Source organism: Vicugna pacos, chromosome 34, assembly GCF_048564905.1.
Source record: "Vicugna pacos chromosome 34, VicPac4, whole genome shotgun sequence".
NCBI classification, from domain to species: domain Eukaryota; kingdom Metazoa; phylum Chordata; class Mammalia; order Artiodactyla; family Camelidae; genus Vicugna; species Vicugna pacos.
The window spans coordinates 683,062-708,886 of NC_133020.1; the positions used below are offsets into that span (position 1 = coordinate 683,062).

Below are 25,825 nucleotides of genomic sequence, written 5' to 3' on the forward strand. Positions count from 1 at the left end.
AGATGTGAAGAAACAGTCGGGCCCTAGGAGAATCCCCTAGACCAGAAAGCTTCCTTGTGATACATTTAAAATATTTCCATGCTAACATCTGGCTTTTTTGATACAATGTCATGAGATTTATCATCTCACTCCCCAAATCAAAGAACAGTCCCATCAGAAAACCTAGTGGCTCTGGGAAAAGAGGGAAGAGGTGGAGGTGGGTACTTCAGGGAACTACAGGACAACACCCATGGATGCCAAGTGGTTGTCAGAACAGGCTCCTGAGTTAGGCTGTCTGGGTTCCAACCCCTTTTTTGTTGCTTTTGGCTATTTACTTAGCCTCTCTGAGAGTTCCCTCACCTATAAAATGGGGCAAATAATGACTATATGGTGTGGTTGTTTGGCAATTAAGTGAAATAACGTTTATAAAATATCTACAACAGTGCTTGGCATATGGTAAGTGCTCAGTGTTACAGAAGAGTCATTTGTGAAGCCATGCTCTGGGTTTTTGGATAACTTCTCGGTTTAGGTTCAAGAGAGTGCATAATCTTGGTACCTTATTGAACTAAGGAGAGAATTACGGAAGTAAGTTTTTCCAGGTCAGTATATCTGAAAGTTCCCACATGGTACCTTGAGAGTCTATACACATAGACGCCTACATTAGAAGAAGAATGTAGAATGTAAAATCTAGCAGATATGTATCTATCATTCCCACCACCACATATTTTTATCTTGATAATGACTTCACAGTTAATCTAGAAACATAATTTTATCTGACAGTTGTGTTTCATAAAAATCTTCAAACACGCAGACATAGAGTAAAACTGATGAAACAGAAAGTAGCAAAAGAACATCTTGTATCAGAAGGTGAGTTTCCATCATATTTACACTCATGGCGCCCTGAGCTTTGTATCTAGACCTTTCAGGTGGGCTTCCTGAGAAATTATTTTCATTCCACAAACCCCACTGAAGAGCTGTAGCTTAACTGTTCCGTGTATCGGAGGAGTCATAGAAATTCCTGCACATGAGGGTCTCTGAGCTCATTTAACCTTGAGTATTTCTATATGTGGTTCTGAATAGCAGGGCTTTCCAGAGCGCCAGGCCCAAGTTCTCTGGGCATCCCTCACAGGACGTGGAGCTATGATTACACCCTAGGCCTACGTGAGCATTACATGTGTGAATTAACCAACAGATATGGTCATTTGATGTCAGAAGTCAAAAGGGAATAGGCAGAAACAGTCAGTTCAGTCCCCCCAACACTTTTTGAAGAAAGACATGAATGAATGAAAAGTTAATTATAACAATTATAAAAATTACATATATAATAACAAATATAACAATAAATGACTTAACGGTTCTCTGATCTCTACAATATAAACCATGGTCCATTCTCAATTCCCATCATTCAGAAAATGCCTATTTGCTACCATCGAAGTATTTTCAGGGCCTTCCTGGACCAGCCTCTGTTCAACACACACTTGGCAAAGGCCTATCTAACCATTCCCTGTGCTGTGCACAGAGGGTCAAAGAGATAAAGGAGCCATGCTTTGCCTAGAGCAGCGAGGCAAGCATTTCAGCATGAACACAGTGGCTCCATTACGTTTAAGAAACAAACTAACAGAAGTCTTATCTGGTTACCTTCGCAGGTACAAACGGAACTTTAAGATCAAATACGAAATCCCACTGAACAACATGTGGACTGGCGACTGCACAAACAAAGCAGGAGAAGCCATCAATGCACCTAAGTCTTTTGTCTTGGGTTGGCCCACGGTGAACTTTGTGGCCACCTTTAAGTAAGACCTATAGCTTGGTCCTGTCTATTACATGAGTTAAAAAGGAATACAGTTTATTATGTATTAAGTCAGTGACTCATGCTCTGAACTCCCATGATGACACTTGTATGCCATGTACCGCACCCCTCAAAAAGGCTTTTATGTGCAATTGATGGTAAGTAGGGGGAACTACTGGAGGACTTTCCTTTAGTTTTGATCTGTGGTTTTTCAAGTGGGTTATAGGAGCCCCTTGGGGAGCGGCAGCTCACGTGTCTGTGGTGTTCCTGTAAGTGGAAGGAGGATGACGACGTCAGGTCTCCAGGGCCCTCTCTCACAGCCTGTCCCCGATGCCCAGAGAGCACCTCTGTTTCTAAATCCCCAGAATATCTTTCTTGAGCAAGTACTATCGAGTAGTCGAATTATATTTGGAAAATTGCCTTTGCACTCCCAAGCTAATTCCTTTAAAGACAGGATTTAATTATAGAAATGAAATGAATCATCAAGTATTAGATTGTCCTAATTGCTGTGCACGGACTGTCTTCTTTGGTGTCTACAGACAGCTGACAACCTTAAAACAAAAGGTGTGATTCCATGGAGGGCAGGTCAGTTTACCAAGACACATTCTTGGTTGGACTGAGGATGGGGAACGTGGCCATCCTGAGTCAACATTTCTCGGTTCACAGGGGTGATGGAACTTTCACATCTGCCACCTGGAACAACCACAGGCCAAATCTCATTCTCCTTATGCACACAGAGTGTGCATCACACGCACTCAACTCTTCTGTCTTGTCCTCTTCACCCCATGCTACCAAAATCTCACCTATCATCATAAACATAAGACAACTGAAATGTTACCATGCTGTTAATTTGTGAAATTCAAGACTGCAGCTGTTGACTTCAAGAAAATTCCCAAAGCTGTTTGGGAAGAATCATGTATTTGTATCATTCTCTACATATTTTCTTTCAATGAATTACTTCTCTAAAAATTAATGGTTGCTATTGTTTAATACCTTTTCCACGTTGCAGGTGAAAGGAAGCAGTTTCACTTGGGAATATACAAAGGTTTGGTAAGGAAGTGTCCAAGAAACATTTTTTCTAGTGACGGGGAAAATGTAGAAGTCAAGTTCACACGTTATACTGGTTCAAAGGCTGCATAAACACATATAAAGCAGTAACTCTGCCTGGCACCTAGTGCCTGGCTATTTGCTGTTTTACTCTTCTGCAGACTGGCCTGAGTAATTACAAGCTGTGTCCATGGATATATGCGGGGTGGGGAGGTCAGTGGGCATTCTACTTTCCTGATGAATCGGGTCCTGACATGGTGATAGGGAAGGCAGGAGCAGTGCTACTGGTAGGAAGAAAACATGTGGCAGCCCCTTTACAACAGCCACGAGAAATAAAAACATACATCCACACAAAAATTTATACAGAAATGTTCAGAGCAGCATTATCCATAGTAGCCAAGAAAAAAAAAAAAAAAGTAGAAACGACCTAAGTGTTTACTGAGGAATGGATAAACAAAAGGCGGGGTGGAGGCTGAGGATGGGGGTGGAATCAGAAGTCAGTGCTTAATGGACACAAGAGGTTTTTTTTGCTTTTGGGTGATGAAAACATTCCAGAATGAGATCATAGTGATGGCTGCACAACACTGTTAATGTACTGAAGGTCATGAATGGGCAATCTGATGCTACATGTAATTTATGACAATAAATAAAAGCCTAGTAAGTGGTAAATCCAAGTGGCAATGGATGTTAAAGCATTTCAGCTTTGGAGATTAAATGCTGCAGAGACTGTAGAAGAGACAATATGAATCTTTAATAATTTAGCAATAGGCACATTGATCTTGATCAGAGGGTTATAATCATGAAGCACTAATTTAATGAATTACAACTGGCTAGATGCTATACGCATCAAGGAACACAATAATGGTAGGGTTTTTTCCTAAAAAGATCCTTTTGTTTTGGGGACAACAGAGTTTCATTCAAAAGCCAATTCTTAAGTATGATTTAACTCAAATAGTACAGCTCTTTATCTGTAAACAGCACGTCCAGCTGAGGGAACACTCTGGGGTATGATTAACCCTTTTTCAGTGTCGGAACTTGAAGCTCAGAGTGGTTAAGTGACTCGCCCACGATGACACAGCTTGCATCATACAGAGCTGCACTTCGGTGTTAAGATTCCAAACCAACTGCTCTTCCACTTTAAGACCTACTTCCCATCGCTGTAACACTGCTTATAAAAGAGCAGGGCCCATCACAAGCCCAGTTATGAGGAGGATAACACTTACACATGCAGCCCCATCAGTAACCACAGGACGCTGATATATTTATCTGGAACAGTGTTGAACATGTTAGTACAAGTGTTTTATGTAGTTTAATTTCTTTCTCCCAATGTTTAACATTGCAGTTCTCCAGAAAGAAGGGACAGATGGCGCGCCTTCCTTGAGAGGTACTTTGTCAGTACACGTATTGTACATCTTTTATCCATGAGGAAAAAGTGCAAATCCCTTCCAGGCAGGGCCCCCCACACTCTCTTTCCTCTCCTTGGTGGGAACTGTTACACTGTCCTCAGACACCTGGAGCTCTGCCCTGGCCGCTCCTATTAACTGACGCGCTCTCCCTCACATGCATGTTCTGCTTCTTTGCTCCTTCTGGTCATCACTCTCCTCTTTCCCGTCTCTCCGTCCTAATGCTTGGCACTAACACGATTCTCAACGTATATACTGAATTCCCAGAAATCAAGCCTACATACTGTCCTGATTCTCAAAGCAACTGCGCTTTCCTCCCCCTGAAACCAGGAATGTGCCGGGGTCCCTCCGATCTACACAGGAAAACCTCTGAGGACTGCATCTGCTGCCCAAATCTTACATGACAGAGCAACCTGTTCTTTTCTGGGTCATATCTGATTTTCCTGAAATATTTCTGCATCTTTTCTTCCAGCCCCTGATTTGATTCTGCTGAATCTTTCCATACTCTTTTCAAAATAACAAAGTATACTTCAAGGATTAGCAACATACATTGACTTGAAACAAGCTAAGAGTTAATTCACTGACTCCGCTTTAGGTACATCTATCTGGCCAAGGAGAAGGAGCAGCCAAAAAGCATTCCCCTCAAAATCTTTACCGAGGACATCAACAACTGTGCCTGTCTAAGTGTTTTCAGGATCATTAACTTAAATTCCAGGTCCCTGACTTAGTAAAATCAAAGGGATAGAGAAACAGAGAAAGAGAGGACGGGGGAATGGAAGGGACAAAGTAAGAAAGGGGAGGGAGACAGAGAGAGTATTTAGAAAGTACTACATGGTAACATGGATTTTCCTGGGAAAATGTGTCCTTGCATATACAAAAAGTGAGTCCTAGGCAATATGAAGCAAGAAGAACCCACCAGAGAGAGTGCTTAAGCATGGGAAGAACAGTGTCTGTAAAGTGTCCATACTATGTCTCCGGGTCCTTCTAACAGCATTTACACTGGCTTGTAATACAGTGATTTTCACAAACAGGTATTTCCTATTGGTATTAAACATGGTCTTCTAACTGTACCACCACTTATATAATTGTAGTTTGGGTTGTTTCCAGTTTTTATTTTTTCTGTGATATAATATCTAGAATAACTGAAAACTTGCAGAGAAGTCACAAAAATAAAAATAATACAAAGACCACCCCAAATACCCTTTACCTAGACGCACCTATTTAGTAACGTTTTGCTTGATTCCATGCTGTCCCCTCTATTACCCTCTGTACGTGTATGTGTCTAAGTATTTCTGAGGCTCGTATACACACCATGGCCTGTTATCCTTAAACACTTAAGGGTATTCCCTCAAGTAACAGCCAGACAGCTATGACTTACAAATTTAACACTGACCATTCACGTCCCCACTGTGTCATTAGCTGAACCAGCTGATGTGCTGCGGACCAGCCCGTGTGCCCTCTTGGAATTCTCAGCCTTTCTTTCTAGCTTAAGCTGTTATATTTTGTGCACCACAAATCCTTTCAAAGAAACACCTATTTTACTGAAATGCTGTTAACTAAGTTCGTGTTATAGAAACAAATGAACGTCAGTTGTAATTAGGGGGCTGGGCTTTACATGTGCTGCACTGTGTCACTGCCTGAATGCAAGCTTTGCCTGTAGAATATGGATCATAATTTTACAGTAATTATTTACTCACCTGTTTTAATTTTTTTAAATTTAGAGCAATGTTTCTCATTTTTTTAAACAGTCTATAACAATAAGAATATTGAATACACACACCGTGAATGATGTCATCAACCTGTCACTCTCCAAGCTAGGAATCACTGTAAGTTACCTGCAAGTTCTTTTTAGTTAGAAACCAAGTTTATTTTTGAGAGGTGTGTGTGTGTGTCTGTGTGTATGGTGTACCTCCCATCATGAGACAGCAGACTATTACAAACAGGCAACTCATATTCAGTCCCCCTGAATTTAGAAATTGAAAGCAGCAGAGCTAGATTATCAGCCTGTACAGTAGTGTTAGTCTTGTATCCCCGTTAAAATTCTGTGCGAGTTTAAAGTGACAGCATAACGAATGCGGGCGGTAACTTTAGAGAACTAGTACCACCCTCTTTACTGTACACATTACATATCAGATGGGAAAACATGTGTATGAGTCCAGATAGTTCCTACTCCACTGGACGGTTCTTTCTGTATCTTCGTCTCTACACCTCCACTCCAATCCGCATTTATCCTGATTCTCACCTGAGGACTCAATCTTGCTATGATAAATCCTAAATGAGGTGCTTTCCTGTAAAGTTTGACATGAAGATTGCCGGCTAGAAGCAACATCCCCTTGAGGCAGGTCTTGAGGAGGAGATGGTTAATGCCTCTTGTCAGCTGGTAAAGGAGACAAGTTGTGAACTGAGACCATGGATCTGGGGACGTGTGTGTACACACTGCTTTCACCTTGTCTTGCCTTCCAGTGCCTGCTCCTTTATGTTTTGCTAGGTCTGCTGTCACTTGTAAAATTTTTCTGGTGAAAGACATGGCTATACTAGAGGATGAAGTTGCGCAAGGGAAAAACGGCAGGGGGGGCTGACATTCAGATGGACAGAATTGAAGCAAACACATCTGCTTACATACAATTCTCTGTAAATGGGAAAACATCCCGTTACTGTGACATGACAAGCACAGGACCTGCGACCAACACCCTTTCACGCATGTTTTGCTTTATGTTCCCCTGGAGGACTCTTAACAATAATGCAGCAGCCCTTATGATTTAGACTTGTTTCAAATGGCACTTCTAGCATTTCTAGGCAGTCATTCTGCTGGGAGAGAGTGTTTTCTGCGTCTCACTTGTGCTCTAGGTCAGAGTCCTTGTCCCCCGTCCCCCTGGCGTGGGGCTGGACGGCACCAAAGCCCCTGGGCTGACTTTTCTCTCCCGTCTCAAGGCCTCTTGGGCACTTCCCTCCTTTTCGCTCACGGCTGCCCAGCCGACGCTGCCTTCAAGTTTTTCTTGCACAAGAACAGAATGGCAGAGTACGTGGCTCTGGACAACATGCTTGTCTCGGCAGGGGCATTTACAGGAAAGGCCAACATTCTCAAAGGAGTCTGGAGACAGTAAAAAGGAAGACTCTCGAGATTAGACTTTCCCTCCACAGCGAAGGGGCACTGCCGTGATTTTCTTATGTCATGGACCACCCACAAAGGACAGGGCCGTTCACACTCTGGTTCCCTAGATCCTCAGCCTTTATCAAAAGGGACAAAAAGCTCACTTGGCCTGTTGGAGGCTGCAAGAAGGACCAGGAGTTATTACTGGTATCAGGACTGTTAACTCAAAACCTGTTCCACTCCCCTGGATGAGATACCATTTCTACGGGCCCAAATTCTTTCTTTTTGGAAATATATAAGCGCTGAAGGAAAGTGCTCAAGTACCTACTGGGAAAGATCTGCAGTGACGCATAGTTCTTTTCTGTCTCCAAGGGCTCTGAGAAAGACTACCAGCTGTGGGTGACTGCTGGCAAGAAAAAGGCCTCATACCCACTCACTGGTAAGTGTCAGGGACACCTAAGGTGGGCTGATTGCAGAAAAAACTGTAACCCTAAACTCTCAAAGTGACAGTTAATCAGTCTAAAGCTAAAATACCCTCAACAATGAAACTCTCATGCGATACTCATTCTACATTTACTTGACAACCCCAGGCACTTGCTCTACCAGCATGGATATTAACATCTCTCCATTCTCCAGCTTATAGTCTAGTTGGAGAGAGAAAGTGAATTTTTCTTCACTATTTTCCTTGACAAACAGAGCTATCTTGGAAAACTTTATTAACTTACCTACTCATTTCCTTCCTTCATTACATAGGCAAGGAAACAACACAAATCGGAGTATCTTTCCCTCACACATTATTTTCCATATTCCAGTCTTCAAGTTCTCTGTTCCACTTCCCAACCACTGAGTAGCCTCTACTTTATGAGAAGCTTCTAAGATCCAGCCATGCCTCTGAATCCAGTATTTAGTTAACACCTGCTCCATGCCCAAAACTTCTCTCAGCATCAGAAAAAAAAAATGACATAACCACACTCAGACTCTTCAAGCCTTCATGGCCCGAACCACCTGCACTTGGCCGTTTCTCCAGCTGACTTGACCAGCATTCCTCTTGAGCTTTTTATAAATACATCACACTTCCCCTAAAACAGTTACTAGAGCAAATGAGCTCAAATAATGATACCTATCCTTGGATCAGGAAATCTGTGCAGTGTGGTCCATGAAAATAGAGGGATTAAAACAAGGGGAAGGGCAGGATCTGCAACAGACCCTGCAATACAGTAACGGAACAGCGACTCCTGCTAGAAAACCTAGAGCCCTCCATCTTACAAGCAGTGTCTTTCTTCCTTTTTTTTTTTTTAATGCATTTAAAAATCCTATGGGGCTATTACTCTTTTTCTAGTGATCTCAAGAACATTTTCAAATGATCTGGAAAATCCAAACAACCAAGCTTTTCCTATGAAGTGTACATTCCTAGTCTTAGACTATATGGGGTCACCAAGCACATAGCTGAGGACTAAAGCCCCCTCCACTATTCATGATTCTTTTTAATGTTGATATCTTTGTAAATGTTGGTCAGCAATAAAGTAAAAAAAAACTGAATACTGAGGTATATTTAAATAAAAGGCATTAATTACATAGAATCATGTAGATGCCAACTTGCAGCCTGAGGACGGCTTCGCACAGCACGGCTGCTCTAAGAATCCCTAAGAGCCTGTCATTCCTGATGACACCTCAGCAGTCACTCCGCAGGCCTTTTGTACACACTCCGAATTCTCAATGCTGGTCTGTTGGTTGTATTTGATTGATCTCACGGAAGCTTCCTTTCTATTAACAGTTGCAAGTCACTATGACTTTTGTTCTGAACAGAGCACTGAACTTGCATCTGCACCACATGAAAAGCAAAGGCAAGAGCTCCTCATGTTACATTCAATAATAAATCTGAAATCAAAGACAAGGAACATTCATTCTATTCTTTAAAAATGAAATCCACATCAATGCACAGGGGCCTTGAGAATTCTATGGAGCCTAAGAAATTAAAGCACGAACAAGCAAAACAAATCACTTGGCAGCACCCAGTGACTTACTGGGAAGTTCTCCATTCTGTAAACACTGACTTGCACTTTGCTTTTGAGTTTCCAACAACGTGCAGCCTCATGTCTAATCCTTCCCCGGCAGGACCCCTTGAGGGGAAGGCAGCAGTGGGAGGGAAACTCAGAGACAAACCTCCCTGCTGCTGTTGAGCAGCTCTGGCTACTGAGCTGACAAAACGAAAAATCTGTTTGTTGAGTTGACATGCGTGAGACAACAGAGAACACAGCAATCCCTAACACACACAGTCCCATTTTGTAAAGAACATTAAGCACCAATGATTATTGATGCATTAGTTTGGCCCTTACGAGACTAAGTAGGGGTAAGCAGTTAAAAGCAGGGATGTAAGGCCAGCAACTTGCCTAAGACGTGCAGATCTAGTGCGGCTGTCAGGGCAGAAACTAGGAGGCTGTCAACACCCTCAGAGGGAAACACAGGGCAAGTCAACGCTGTGCAATGCACTGACACAGCTACACATTCCAAGTAAAGCACCGTGTCTGAGAAGAGTTTTCTCTTTACTTTTCAAACTCTTTTGCTTCGGCACCTTGCTTTTGCAGGGGGTCCTTCAGGTCAGCCCACTTCACGCTCATTCAGGAGGCACAGACCTCTTTGCCCAGAACCCCTACAAGAACGGCAGCCACATCAGTGTGGTGCCCACGCTCATGGTAAGGTGGGTCTGACCACACCCATCGCCAGCAGCCTGAATCTATATTTACTTTATCTCCACACAGGCCATGAACATCCACACGGCATTAAAATCAGCCATCTTCCAGCTACTGCGCTCCTGCCACAGGGACTGGAGGACTCCACCTCTCCTTCTGCCCTCCTGGAGGCCATCCTCTTGGAGAAGAGGTCCCCAGAGATTCAAGGCCAATTCGTCCTGAAGCCCAGGCACCCAGCCAGGAGCCAGCAGCGGAGAGGTGAGCCCCTTCCCTTCCTCAGGTGTCTTCTCTTGGCTCACATCTCTGCTCCTGACACCAAACTCATGCCTAGAGCTGCTTCTCCATGTGGGGGTGCAGACACAGTACAGGTGAGCACCCAGTACCTACAGAAGATCAAGCTCAGAGAAACCCTAAAGGTCTGAAATCAAGACCCAACTCATATTTAGGAAGGTTGGGTTTTTGTGTTTGTTTCCATTCCTCCAGGCTGACTGTCCTTCTCTGTGTGCCAGGAGCTCTTCCTACATAAAACTGTGTGTGTCCACTACTGTATGTCTTAATAAAACACGAGCTTCTTCCAGCCTGGGAACACACTGTACTTATCCCAGTGTTTGGTCCAGAATCTCCGACCCTCACAAGAGGTGGTCAGATGACTGTATGACTTACACGCAGCTGCCTTGGAAGAACCCCAGTGGTGCAAAGTCATGGAGTTGAATTGGATTCTATTATGGCCTTAGCCTGAAGTGGCCTCGAGGATTCTAGGGTCAGGCAGCTTGTGTTACAAAAGGCAGATCCTTTTGATGGGAGGAGGCTGACCATCGTTGGCTACTCAGAAAGCCAAACAGAAAATCTCAGAGTGGGAAGAAACCTCTTATGAAAGTAGGTGATGACCTAACTGCTTGTTAGGGAATATCAAATCTTTTTAGCTTTTACAGTGACATCTGACACTAGAATCCGCTGACAATACTTGTCAGGAACCTTGTATAACTACAGCTTAAGTGACCCACACGACGCAGGGAAGAGGCAGGAGAGAGCGCTGTCCGGGAAGCGCTGTCACTGGGACCCTCACCCCGGAGTCTGATCAAGCCTCTCGGCTTCACTAGCAGTTTGCAGGGCACGGGGAAGAAGGACACATGAACACCACAAGAATCCAATTAGCCAATGTCAGCCTGTGGGAAATTCTATACAACAAGGGGCTCAGTTTCGGTCCCTTCTAGCCGTGACAAGAAACGTGCTGTAAAATGGAAATACTGGGAATAAGTTTCAATGAATTGAACTACTACTAGTAATAATCTCTCATCTTCATCACATTCAGGTCACGAGACAGCCAACAGAAGTTCTGTGAGGAACTGGGCCTTTTGGCGGCGCCCCAGCACTCAGCAGGACAACCAGCGCCAAACTCCGCCATCGGCAAAGCTAACACAGCTCTTTGGAGCTCCTCCGGGGGACGTGTGCGAGGAGGACAAGCTGCCTGCCCCAGTTCTGGTTGGTCTCCTTTAGATCTGTAGCCCTCCTGACAAGGGTAGTGATCAGAGGTCATGTGTTCTCACCCAAACCCATCCCCAAGTGGAGAAGCCTTTAGACAGCCCCTGCTTTTGGCGGAGAAGTTTTGTTAATATTACTTCAGAGAATAAAATCTGATTTCAATACTGCAGAGTCAGAAAGCACATATAGCACGAGAAACTACTCTTGTCCATTCCACTGGTTTCAGCAAAGACCCACATCCACTTGCTCAGATCCATTACAATGGGCCCTGCGTGTATGAAACTGCGAGTCCCCGTCACCCTCACCATCCCCCTTTGTCTCCTTCCTTGAACTGAACTGCACACTAGTCTCAAGCCTCCTCCATCTGAGTCTACTCAGTCTCACAACTCAACTCTTACATAGGTTTGATTTGCAACCCGAGGGTTTAAGCAAAAAAAGACTCATTCTTCGGCAAATGTGAACTGTTTAATCCTGACAGAATGTGTCAAGTGAAAGTCACAGAATTTGGTTTGTGTTCTGCACAATTCGTATACGGAAATGTCAGGGTTGACGTTTATTCACCATCCACTATTTCTCCGAGCACTACACCAGATGTCAGAAATTTCACGCTAGAAATGAAGAAATGTATCATATTAGTTACATGTTACCCGCCACCCCAGTCCTTGCATCTTTCGCAGCAAATTTACAGAATAGCTGTGATTATCATCATCCCCAAAAAGGAAGAGTAAAAAGTCCTCAGTAAAGTATGTCCTGTGCCCAAGTTCAGATAAAAAGCACAACAGATTCCAGATTCCTTGACTCCAACACCTGTCACCGGTCTGTGCTGCAAGCCACACAGCAGAAGGACAGGAAAGACTGATGGGCAGGGGATGCACCCAGAGGCGAGGAGAGGGGTTTGAGCCCGATTTAAAAGAGGCGAGGAACACAGGGAGCAGAACTGGGGTACACGGTCACCGAAAGGGGGATAAACACACAGAAAATGAATGCGGCAAAGATGTCCATACTTGGGGAAAAGCATCTGTATCGGGGAAAAATGAGACAGGACCGGGGAAGGAGAGGGTGATTCTGCAAAGGCCTCAATGCAGAGACGTGTGACATCACAGTGTACATTCACTGAAAAGGAAAATCTGATGAAACAAGTGTTTAAAATGTTACAGCGTAGGAACGTTAGATGGATTGCTGGGTAGAAAATACATGTAGAGACACTGAAAACAAATTCTAAATTGGCATTAGTCCTTCCAGCTACAGCACTGGGCCCTCATCCCCCCACTAAGTGTCTCCAATAGAGGAGAAGTCTGTGCTGTGGGCTGAGAGATATGAAATGCCACGTAGTTTCTTTTCCTCCCTTTAAGAGATGCTTTCCATTCTAAATCAAAAAGGGCCACTCACGAAACGCATCTTCAACAAATCTGCGAGTAAAATATCATGCAGAGTCCTGAAGGAAAAGCTGAACTCTGGGGACACAGTGAACATGGAGAATGAGTCCATTCTGGTGCTGGCATCCGTCTTAAACGTAGGGAAACGTCTAGCATTATCTGCACACAAAGGAACTCTGAAGCTCTATGGGGGTCCTTCATCATGACTGCCCAAGAGGAACAGGTGTCATAGATGAAGGATCTGAAAAACTGGAAAACACTGCACAGAGTCAAAATTTAAGGAAGCTACTTTGGGTGTTACAAGTCCCATGTTAGGTATACTTTCCTTCTTCATCACAACCCTCTCCCCATCTTCACTCCTGAACAATCCATGCAAATACAAAAATAAACAATAAATGAAAAAGCACACACCTGTACAGAATGTACCAAAGCAAGCTTTCTGCCTTTGAGGACTTCCTTACCACCTTCCTAATGCAGCCAAAGTCTCCAAAACAAAATTCACATTAAGCTTTTGAAAATATTTATGTAAGTTATCAAGTAAGTAAACATCCACTTTACAATGAATCAAAACATGCTCAGTAAAGGCCATCGAAATCTGTGATCATTTCATCGTCCTCCCTTCCCCCGTCTCCTAATGCATTTACTTGAAAGCTAGTGTAGGGAGGCTGGCACCGTGTGTGCCTCCTTTCCCCTCCTCTGCCACCTTTGGCTTCCCTTGTTCATGTTTGTCATGTTTAACCCACCACCTGTGGTTACAGTTCCATGGTAACCAGCTCCTACCACATGCCTCATTTCATGAACCTGCCTTTTAAAGTGGGTGCAGCAGTCAAAGGTAATTTTGAACTCTGAAAATACAATGAATGTATAGAAGAAATACACTGATTTTGAAATGATCCAGCTAAGTCAGGTATCCAGCTACATTTCTACAAAGGGAATCGCAGAACAGAAAAAGAATATAATCAATCCATCTTGGTATTTGTTAGCAGCTCTAAACAAAAGTTTATCAATGTAGTAATGACTACAAACAGGTTATGACAATTATCTTAGAAACTCCACTACATGTGGTCTTTCCTTGTCCCCTATTAATGCTGGATCATAATTTGATTGTGGGATAAATAGCAACAGTTCAGAAATGACTTAGAGCTGACCCCGACCACACTCGCACCATCATACTACACACTAGGTGTGCAAAGAGCAAGATGAGTGTTGCCATATGTAAGGGCACATGGAATGAATGTGATCATCTAGTTAGAGTGAGGCTCTTGTCTATTTCCCATTATAAGCACAGACTAGCAAAGGCTGGCTACTCGTGGGTACACGTCTTGGACACTCCTAAAGTTCTTGCTTCCTAAAGTTGACTGCTCTTCATGGGGAATCAGACTTTGCAAACTTGGCCTTCATAATACCATGTGTCAAATAACCAGAGAGTTGGTCTAAACCAGAAATTAGTATTTATCAGCACCACACTGAGTTTGCCATTAAACTGCCTGTAGACAGAGGTCCAACAGCAACACCCTTGGCATATCTGCTTCAGTCATGTTCAGGCTTCACCGCACGCAGCCTCGCCCATGGGCACCACAGCACAGGGTTCAGGAAGGAGGAGACACGTACTCCCAGCGCAGGGAGTTTGTGCACATGAGGCACAGGCCCTGCTGTCTCCTCCCAGACTCCCGGAACCAGCCAAAGCCGGAGCGCTTCCTCCCTCCAAATACACTGGGGTCACTCCAGAGGGAACACGGAGGAAAACCCTAATGACAAGAGAGGGTGCTGCACACCAAGAACACAGTACACGGATGAGAAGACAGAGACCCTGTCCCCTGCTGTCACTGCTCCGTCGGCAGTGCGCAGGAGAGAGCCTGGCACACAAGGCAGCTCAGTAAGGACTGGAGCACATGAACACCGACCGCATTATAACCATCATAGTTGCCTACAGGCATTTTCTGAACAAGCTCCTATTAAGAGAAGCCTTGGGCTGTGGAGCGAGACCAGCAGAAGCACGGCGTGCCTTTGAAACTAGCAAGGTGATGCAAAACTTTCCCCAGTCTGGCACAAAACATGACAACTTCAGGGGTGAGGAGGGTACAGCTCAGTGGTAGAGTGAATGCTTACCATGCATGAGGTCCTGGGTTCACTCCCCAGAATCTCCATCAATAAATACATAAATAGGCACAATTACCACCTTGCTCACCAGGGGGAAAAAATTACTACTTCATAAATTTTAGTAGGCCCATTTCTATGATTTAAGGCTTGTGCACCAGAAATTGGACAGAAATTGACTTACTGTCTCTGACTATAATTTAAAAAAAATTTATTCATCAGCCCTCTAAAGTGACACATTTTCCAGGCCCCCCCTTAGGTAGCTTCCATTTGTGTACCTCTAGCCCTCACACTCAGAGGTATGAAGTTCCAATATACCTAAATTTTAAGTGACACACTCGGGAGGATATGTTCCATTCAAGGAACTATAAGGGGGAACATGCAGGTATCCACTGGGGATTTTGGTATGTTTTTAGCACCTGCTGCTTAAAAGGCTGCAAACTGAACTTTTATACCGTTTCAAAAAGAAGACTGAGGTATTATGAGTAGTTTTTCCCCTTGAAGCAGGCACACCTCACGTCAGAAAGCCCAGCTCTCTTGTAATATGTGTGCAAGAGTGTGAGGGGTGTGTGTTCTATTTCAGAACCGCTCTTCCTTGAATTAAGAGCAAGCACTGTCTGAAGTCAACAAGGAACGTGGGTGTGCACGTTGCTTCTCAGACACTCACAGGATTCGGGGTGGGTGGTCACCAGACCCTGTCAGCTGGGACTAGTGCTGACACGGACACAGAGAGCAAGGCCCAGCTGGTGGGGGGGGGGGCTTTCTCATCACGCTCACTGCCGTCCAGACTCTGCTGTGATGCTTCTGATTTTAGATGGAGAGAGTCCAAGCTCCTCCTCCTGGGTGTGCGAGTCTGCAGTCACAGCCAGCTCTGCCCGGGTCACACACTGGCTGTTGTGAAGGAAGTGAGGCCTGAACGGAATTTTTCAACTTAATGTTTTCTGTTATTTCTCCAATATGTATTTATCATAATAATATATATCTTTTTTATTTAATCTACGGAAGGATTATCTTCAAAATATAGAAGGCGGTATTTTTACAGCCAGTCTCCATGACAAATGGCTTAGCGTCCTTGATGAAGGGAATGCGGAGGGAAAAATAACTGCAACCCAGAGGTAATGACGGTCACACCCCGAGAATACAACCAACATCTTCTTAGGAAAACATCAGCTTATACTTTACAGCTTTGTCTACTAAAGTAATGACCAGTGTCGAAGGGCTGCATTTGCTACCCACAGAAGCCACTTGAAAAACAGATGCAGGCACTCCTGCTGTTACTGAATTCTTGTTTTTATCCTTATTAATATGAACTCCATGACCAGTTAACACCTGCTGAAGACACGGAACTGCTGCAGATGAAATCCACCGGCCAAAACAGAGATGCTAGAGAACCAATCTGCCGCTGTTATGATCTTAATTTTTCAAACACTTAATCAACCACAGAAGTTAGTATCTCGTCCAGAAACTGAAATCAATGAAACATTTTTGCGTGCATTCATGCTTAGAACTCTGCGAGAGAGGACTGGGGGCATGGTTTACCATCACGTACTCTGTTTCTGTATTTCCACTTCCTAAGCAAAATGACATGCTTTGTTTAAAAGTGCATTTTTCTGCCTGTAGGCTTTTGGACCAGCTGCCAAGAGCCACCTGAGACACCTTTTTGGAGTGCTCCACAACATTGAGCAACACTCCACATTCAACCAGATGACGGCGTATAACTTAGCACGCTGTATAGCCCCAAGCGTCTCGGTCCACCTAATGCCACCGGCTCACAATTACAAGAGGATTTCACAAAGAAGGTAATGAGACCTCTCATTTTCATGCCTTGTGAGGCACGGTCCCCACTTTGAACCTGAAACCTGAGGTACTAACCGTGATGTACCAGGTTTTTCAAGTGCACATTTTAAACACGCTCCCCTGAAGGGGCAGAGTCACTGACCTGGTGGGGTGAGGGGAGGTGGTGGGTTGATAAGTGGGAAACTGAGAGCAGTGGAGGCATTTCTGCTTTCCCACCCAGGACACTCAACCACAGAGAGATAAGAGTAGGATAAAGGGACAGAACAGAACCTGAGCTTTGGGGTCTGGCAGCCGAGGTTCAACTCTCAGCCTAATCACTGAGGGAGTGTGAACTACGGCGAAGGTCCCATGGTTTCATCATCACATAATGACGACACCACCCAGCTCCTCTGCTCACTGCTAAGACATCTCAGTGGCTTGGGCAACATGAGCACCCACAGCTCCTCACACACTGGCCTTCCTCTGCCAGCTGTGGTCCCTCACAAGGACACTCGGCTCCTATGTCACCCCCACTGCAGGGTGAGGGGGCTAGTAAAAGATTCCAGAACATCCGAACAGAGCCACAACAGGCCTAATCAGATCACAACCCTGCCCCAAGCTCAACCCGACAGCCAGCATGAGATGAGGCAGTGCAGTCAGACAGACACGCCTCCTCTCCACTGCTTCCTTCCTTCACAAGAAAAAATCACAGAAATCTCTGCTTCTCAACTCTCACATATTTCCTCACTTCAGAAGTAAATTTCTGAAGTTTTTGTCTTTTGGATGCTTTATTAATTTTCATAAGATGTTACATGCCAATTTATCTCAATAAAACTGGAGAAAATCAAACAACAACAAATGAAACTTAGTAAGACAATACATAGATTCACCTCAAGCATCCTTCATGGGTCACTTGAAAATTGTCCTAGTTTTAAAGTTCTAATCGTCATTACAAAAATGTTAGCTATTGAACGAGGCGACAAATTATAATTTTAACACACTGATTAAAAGTTTTAAAATCTGTACCCAAAGTACTCTTGAAAGTATCACTATTTCTTACAGAAAACCGATTTGTAGACTCATTTTTTAATCAACTCTGAATTTTTCTCAGAATTCTCTTACAGTGTTTAGATGCAAGAGTTAGATATGAAATGATTTGTAACTATGCCATATGGAAAAGGACACCCCGTTTTGCCCTTATGTGTTTCAGATTTCGCTGGTACAGTTTCTCCTCGAAAACTGCCTCCAGCCTTGGGGAGAAGACGTCCCTTCCCTCTGGGGAGAGCGCGCTGTCATTCCTGACGAAGGTGACGTCACTAGTGACAGGGAGGAGGCTGCAGGGTGTGAGAACCATGTAACTGGCTTTGGTGAGAAAGGCAGCAAGGCTGCCAGGGCTCATGGGAGACACTCACACAGTGCAGTTCTGGAGCCCAGATTACATCCCAAGAGCAATGATTTCCATCTGCTCCAGGTCAGGGTGGGTTTCATACTGTCGTGAGACCAAAGAAAGGATCAGGCAGGTCTGGCTTCAGGAAGTTGCTAGTACAGCATCAGGAGATATCACGGTATAATACAGTGTTTGGAAATTTTTCCAAACAAAACTTTAAATGGGACTCATATATATCAGATGTGCTCAGGCTGAAACTAGAGTGAGGGGCCCAGAGCACTGCCTTGTTTGTTCCCCATCCCGTTTTCCTGCTTAATGGTACCTAAGGTACCACAGGTTTCCAGTGCCTTTGAAACAGGTTGAAAAGAACCTGCATCAATGAGGAAAAACAGGACCTGGTTTGATGTGAAACCACCTTTCCAGATGCTAGCTCCTGGGCCCCTGTTCACCAGCTGTGTTAACTCTGGCCAGTTATTTTAGCTCGCTTTCAGTTCCCTCATCTCTAAAATGGGAATAAAGACAACATCTAAATTTTAGGACTACTGCCAAAATCAATCATGGATGTAAACTAAATATGTAAAAAACCAATTGCTGGAGCCAGCAGAAGTTCCTCTGAGAATTCTGAGCTAGGACTGTCTGAGCCTAGGTCATCAGCTAATTGGCAGCAGTGCATTTCATAAGGATGAGATTAGATTCAGAACCTGGGGACACAGGTCATGAGACTCTTTGAATTTGGGGGGGCAGGTAATTACATTTGTTTGTTTTTTATGTTAATGGGCTTGATGTTAATGTTAATGTTACTAGGGCTTGAACCCAGGACCTCATGGGCAGTAAGCACGCACTGAACCACTGAGCTATAAGCCTCTCCCAATCGCTTTGCAGTTTTGACATTTTTTGGTTTTAAGACATTTATCTCACTGCTTTCAGCAAATCTTTAGGAAAATCTATTTTATCAGGAATTTAGTTGAGTCTAGTACCTGAGAATGTGCTTTACTAAGATAACTGTTTTGAATTCATCATTGACAACAGGACAACCCCGTGAATCAATGAGAATGACAGTGGCAGTCATTCTCAAAAATCCACAAGGACAGTACAAGGCCAAGTGCCCATCTACCACGGGTCTGCGCACATGCCTGTCCACGATTTTAGAAGTCCCCGAAGAACAGAAATGGCCCTAGTCACATTTCACCCTTCCTCTCTTCTATCTTTATTCCGCACGTATTGTTTCACTTTTCTTCCTCCTCTACTCTGCATGTTTACCACGATTTATTAAGAATGCATTAGAGAACCACTTTATTTGCTTATGGCCCATGTTAACCCCTTGGTGGAGGCGCATCAGGGCAGTCTGCGGTCTCAACTAAGGTCACTTCTGCACCTGCAGCCAGCGGGCGGCGCAGCTGGGGCCGACTCACGTGTCTGTTGCTTGGCGCTGGCTCTAGGGGGATCCCCATCTCTTCAGCAGGCTAGCCCGGCCTTCCTCATAGGGTGGAGGAAGACTTCCCAACAGCAAGACGCTTTTCGTGAGTCCACGTAGGGGAGGACTGCACAAAGGACCACAAAGACAGTGAGTTACTCATCACTTCCTAAGGGCTATGACTGTCATCAACCACACATGATACTCAAAACTTGAGACAGCATTCCTATCACACACCTACTCTTCTTCATGTGTTGTTAACCCTCTGTTCTTTAGATCAGCATTTTCCATAGGATATTAAGAAGTTTGGTAGGGAGTATCTTTGACATAATCATTGATTTTTTACCCCCACATATTTCTTGCCTCTTTCTCCCTGTTTTAAGCTGTCTTAAGAGACACATCATTTCCTCAGAGAACAGAAGCTACAAAAGAATATGAGGAATAACAGAGCTGTTTGTTGCCTATGAGCTTTAAACATTCAGTTTTGTAGGAAACAAAAACAATCCATGGTATAAAGATTTAGGTGGAAATCTCATGGGGAAAGCTCAAAACGACGAGATGTATAGGACATGTGCACCATTTCCTGCATAGAAAACAAGAGGAATCAGGAAGCCCTCACAGAACTGCTAAATCGCATGTCTAAGACCGAGCCTGGTAGAGTCACACAGAACTTCTTGCACCTCAGCATGGAACAGATCAGTGAAATGATTCCATCAATCTGAGTATAGTAGGGAAGGAATAAAGTCACTGGATTTGATGAGACAGGTCTCAGCAACAGCTGTGCAGGCCAGCTCCCCAGGACCAGACAGCAACTAGGACAGCTCAGCAAGTGCCCAGTGTACGCAGATGACACAGAGGGCCAGGGAAGCGTCATTCCACATTCCACCACCATCGAACTCCTTGGCAGTAGAAGACTGCAAAACACAGACACACTCATGGGGAAAATGGAGAGACCTTGCATTGCTACCAATTTGGGAACAAAGAATTAAGCTGTAAATCACGTTAAGTTACTTAAAATTTTAGACCAGTACCCATCTTACATATATCAGTTTGTAGACAGACTGGCCCAAGTATATGGAATTCGTGATCCATGCCTTATTTTCCTAGAAAGGGTTCCATGGTCAAATAGGTTTGAGAAATGCTATTTTCCTTTTGGACATCAAAATGCCCATAAACATACTAATGTCTTAAAGAAACCCAGTACTTTCCCCGTTGATTTGACCTGGGAGATTCTTTTGAAGAAACTCTGTTGATGAATGGTCCTGGGAACACATAGTAGTAAACACTGCTCTCAATTTATCTTAAGTCATAGATTTTACTCTTTCACTCACCTGCTCAAAAACCTTCCGTGAGTTTCCATGGATCTTTAGGTTTTGTGTTTTTTTTTCAGGAAAATTTCTTTTTTAAGAGCCTCCACAATGAAACCTGCCCTAGTCATCAGTTTTCACTATTTCCCTGTGTAGCTCCTTTCCTTGAGCTAGGTCACATGCTTCACTTTCCTGAACAAGACACACTCATGTTTCTAAGTACAATTCTCAACTCCCCGTGGTCTCTACAGACCCACAAACTAGGTGGCCATTTGGGTTCTACTCTCCCAGAAATATCACAAAGCTGCCTCTGACTGTTCCAGCTCAAATTAGCTGTTCTCTTATAATGCACGAGCAGTTCCCCCTGTTAGAAGCTGGTTCCCACGGTGCTTTGCACCATCAGGAGTTACGCTAGTATGCTCACACACCATTCAACAAATCCAAATTCCTGTGGTAAATGATTGTATTTGTTAGTTTTATGTTACTTTCAGTGGCTGGCTAAATGCCTACCCCTAAAAATGGATGAATATGTGCACTTTTCTGAGTGTAAGAACTTTACATACATCGGTAACGACTGCAAAGTTCAAAGCTAAAGGGGTAGAACACAGCACAGATGGAATTTCACCGGGGGACAGTAAGACATCAGTTTCACTAAATAAGTTTGTTAGAGAGCACGTCACAGTATTTACTATTCACAAGTCCTGGAATACACTATTTTTATTCATCATGGAGAAAATGAGGTATTGGTGTGATATACTTGGGAAGAATTGCATGCGTGTGTGAAATTTCTTTTAAACAGCAACAATTCCATAATTAAAGGGACAAAAAACATGGCTGGACAATGCACCTGTCAGTTGTTGAGCCAAGACAAGCAAAAGTCCCTCAAATTTGAGAAGGAGATAGAACAGTAGATAAAGAAAAGCTGAAATTCCCCTAATTTGTCCAATGCAACACCTACAGGACATTCTCGCCATGGGAAAATGGTTAAGAAATGTTCGTTTCACCCTCATGGTACTCAAGAACATCATTGAGAAAGTCAATTTACTACTTTTTAGAAAAGACGGTTGGAACCGATAAACTGTAAAAGGACCAAATTGTCTAACCTAGAATGACTACAAGGCAGTTAGACTTTCTGATATCTGTCTGTATCACTGCTGGGAAGATCTGTGTAATCGTCAATCAACCTGCACTTAGTGGTGTGAATAAGGTTAAGTATTTTCAAAGGTAAAGCAAAGATACTGAGGATGAAAAGCTTATTTTATTTATTCCAGAAAGAAAGCTACTCATAGGCTATCTTTATTTGAGAAAAACTAATTCTCTCCATGGTCATTAATTACGATGATATATTGAATGGAATATATACATGTTCCATTCAACATATACATATTTATATGCTACAAAACATATATTATACATAAATATATATATTTACACACTCAATTTTATATTCCATAAAGGCAACCTGAAAGAATTTGAAGGACAGAGTATACAGTTGTACAAAAAGCCACCTTTCAGAACACATTAGGCGATGTCTTTCCTATTTCTCTGTAACTCCTATGCTAGCCAAACGAGCCAATAAGCACCCGGAAGATCTGTAATGAAGGGTGCCTCTCTTTGCTACTTTTATGCTTTTCATGTCCACAGCATAATCGGTGCCAGGAAGAAACTGATTTTTCTGGCCTTGGACCTAAATGTCACTATGCATTTGGTTGGCTTAGCCTTTCCAAAGAATAAAATCATCCCTTTGTCACGTCAAAGAAACTACTAGAAAACAAAATTGTCAAAGGAGAGTTATAATTTCCTATAATGGAAAAATAACCTACCTTGTGAGAATGGGAGTTTTTCTAAATTATAAAGGAGTCAGATCAGTGGGGGGGCGGCGGGAGGCCAGGGCACCAACCCGCTCAGGCCCGCAGGGCGCGGCGACTCCGAGTCTGGGCGCAGGGCGGGCTAGGCAGCGGCCCGAGGGCCACGGAGGCTTCCGCGCCCGTCGCCGGAGAGCCCAAGCGGCGGGGGCACAACTTTGGGGCCGCGGGAGGGGTGGGGAGCGACAAGGGCTCCGGGGTGCTCACCGCGCCCACAGCCCTGGCCCCCGGCGCCCAGATTGCCGGCGCCGGCCCTTCCCGCCCCGCAGAGGCCCGCGCGGCCTCCCTCCCCACGCGGGGACCCGGGGCGGCAGCCGCCGCATCCCCCCTCCTTCTGGCGCCCCGCGCCCCGCCACCGCCGCCGTACTCACCTAAGGGCGCAACCGGCACAGCCGGCCGTCGGCCTCGTTCCCCCGAAGCGTCTCGGTGCGGTACTCCCTGCGTGGGCGGGCTGTTCCCCGGCGGTGGCAGGGGGTTCAGGGGTGGGGGGCCGAGGAACGGCCGTCACTTGAGCAACGAACCGAAGCGCCGCCTGGTGGCATTTTCCACAGGCCGGCGCCACCGCTGCCGCCTTGGGTCCGCACAGCCCCCTGCCGGCCGCAGCTCCTGCTGTCTCGCCGAGCCCACAAGCCTCCAAGGACAGGGGAGGGAGCCGCGGCGCGCGAGGGAGGCCGGGCGGGGATGTGCGCTGACTCTTTCCTGTGGTGACTGCGGGCATGCGCACCAGCGGGGCGGGACCAGCGGCCTCTGCGTGGGGGTCGGCCCCGCCAGGGGGGGGGGGCTGCTCCGGCTCAGCCAATGGCGAGCGCCGGGTACCTCCCAGCGCGGGCCTTTGAATGGTTCCTAGGGGCCTTTGAATGGTTCCTAGGGGCAACAGAAAGAAAAGCAAAAATAAACAAATAGGACCTAATTAAACATAAGCTTTTGCACAGTAAAGGAAATCATAAACAAAATGAAAAGACAATCTATGGAATGGGAGAAAATATTTGCAAACAATGCGATTGACAGGAGCTTAACTTCCAGAATGTACAAACAGCTCATACAACTAATAACAAAAAAACAAACAAAAAACAACCCAATCAAAAAATGAGAAGACCTAAACAAACATTTCTCCAATGAAGACATATAAATTGCCAAAACGCACATGAAAAGAAGCCAAATATTACTAATTACCAGAGAAATGCAAATCAAAACTACAATGAGGTATCACCTCACACCAGTCAGATGGCCACCATGAAAAAGTCCAGAAATGATAAATGCTGAAGAAGGTGTAAAGAAAAAGGAACCCTCCTACACTGTTGGTGGGAGTGTAATTTGGTGCAGCCACTAAGAAAAACAGTATGAAGATTCCTTAAAAAACTAAAAATAGAGTTACCATAATAGCCAGCAATCCCACTCCTGGGCATATATCCAGAGGGAACTTTATTCCAAAAAGATACAAGCACCCCACTATTCACAAGCAGTACTATTTACAACAGCAAGTCACATAAGCAATCTAAATGTCCGTCGACAGATGACTGGATAAAGATGTGGTATATATTAACAGCAGAGTACCACTCAGCCATAATAAAGAATGAAATAATGTCATTTATAGCAACATGTATGGACCTGGGGATTATCATACTAAGTGAAGTAAGTCAAAGACAAATACCCTATGATAGCACTTACTTATATGTGGAATCTTAAAAAAAAAAAGATGTAAATGAACTTATTTACAAAATAGAAACAGACTCACAGACATAGAAAACAAACTTACGGTTACCAAAGGGGAAAGGGAGAGGAGAGATAAATTAGGAGTTTGGGATTAGCAGACACAAACTACTATATAAAGACTAGATAACCAACAGGGTCCTACTATATAACACAGGGAACTATATTCAATAGCTTGTAATAATCTATAATGAAAAATAGTATAAAAAAAGAACATATATATGTATAACTGAATCACTATGCTGTACACCAGAAACATATTGTAAATCAATTATTCTTCAGTTAAAAAAAAGAATTTATCAGTATATTGTCTCTCTGCAATCTTCATTCCAATGCTCCCAAACATATTTCTTATAAAGAATTTACTATTCCAAGTAACTTAAGAATTTATGAAGTAAACATGGGTTAGAGATAAGATTTATAATCAAAATTGTGAAATTATTTAAAACACTGTCTATATATATAATAAAAACCAAACAAGGAAGAATGATGACAGTACAAATATTTTAAAAACGTCTTTTTATGTATCTTGAATTTGTAAAAAGTGGTTCTAAACAACACATTCCCTTGGTCTGTCCCTAGCTCACGAAAAACTTGAAAATATTCTCTCCCTACAGTGATGGTCAAGTTTTTTTTTGCTTTAATACAATACCATCCGCATGAAAAGGCACATAAAATGTGTCTGGAACTCCAGCCCATTTTTAATGTTTGTTTTTGTTTTACTACTCAGAGTAGATAATGATTTCTGTTTATTAGATTTCAATCTCTCACAAATATGGAAATGATGTCAATTTGAGTTTGGGAGTGTTAGATCCATTAAGAAAAGAGGCCATTAGACTGAGGGGGCTCTAATGCCATGGGAGCCTGCCTAAGCACACCCAGATGCTAAACCTGAAATGCCTCAAGGTCAAGAAAGCGAAATCTGAGGACAAGTAATCACAACACCTAACAAGGCCTTCCCAAATCAAACAGCCAATCAAACAATGACCTTGCTTTGCTTCCACATCTTCTCTGTAAAAGTATTTTCCCAAGCTCCTGTCCATGGAGCCCTCTTGACTACTTCTAGTTTGGTGCTGCTCAATTCAAATCAAGTTTTCCTCAAAGAAACTCTTAAAATATTTAATATGCCTCAGTTTATCTTTTAACAGGAGGAATAACTAAACTCTTATTTAAGAAAGTCTTGACTCCTAGTGGGAAATCTGGTATAAAACCTCCAGGTTCTCAGCATTATAATCTACCCATTATACAGATTATACCTGCACCATGAATAAAATAACTTTGTCAGGAAAAAAAAACCTAGGAATATACAATTATCTTAAAGACAAAAGCTCATTTTAGTATCTTGTCTATTTTTCTTTTATTTTTTCTTGGCAATCTCAAGTATAAATTACTCTGTGGGAGTCTGTATTTCT

At 43.8% G+C, this 25,825-nt stretch overlaps 2 protein-coding genes across 18 annotated transcripts in view; one reads left to right on the plus strand and one right to left on the minus strand.

Moving 5' to 3' along the window:
* The window catches only part of LOC140685459 (uncharacterized), a 181,769-nt gene that overhangs the window by 103,068 nt on the left and 52,876 nt on the right, over positions 1–25,825 (minus strand). For 13 of the 17 annotated variants that reach the window (XM_072954341.1, XM_072954340.1, XM_072954335.1 and 10 more), the window contains 2 exons: positions 23,075–23,567; positions 19,530–19,658 (listed from right to left, as the gene is read on the minus strand). The gene's annotated coding sequence lies outside the window, so the exon portion shown is untranslated. Of the gene's footprint in view, positions 1–11,924; positions 12,090–19,529; positions 19,659–20,211; positions 20,446–23,074; positions 23,568–25,825 lie in introns of those variants that run through there. The other 4 variants (XM_072954338.1, XM_072954348.1, XM_072954336.1 and 1 more) reach the window with 3 other exon arrangements.
* LOC140691242 (rho GTPase-activating protein 20-like) lies at positions 1,885–17,506 on the plus strand. Its single transcript, XM_072954254.1, has 6 exons — positions 1,885–1,926; positions 5,940–6,044; positions 7,682–7,748; positions 10,069–10,257; positions 11,312–11,481; positions 16,575–17,506. Exons 1-6 carry the CDS (start codon positions 1,885–1,887, stop codon positions 16,755–16,757), a joined length of 756 nt encoding a protein of 251 aa, XP_072810355.1. The 3' UTR covers positions 16,758–17,506.

Coding starts and splice junctions, on each gene's coding strand:
- LOC140691242 (XM_072954254.1), top strand. CDS start 1,885: ATGTACCGCACCCCTCAAAAAGGCTTTTATGTGCAATTGATG. Junction 7,749..10,068: donor GGCCTCATACCCACTCACTG/GTAAGTGTCAGG, acceptor ATCTCCACACAG/GCCATGAACATCCACACGGC. Junction 10,258..11,311: donor CAGGAGCCAGCAGCGGAGAG/GTGAGCCCCTTC, acceptor CATCACATTCAG/GTCACGAGACAGCCAACAGA.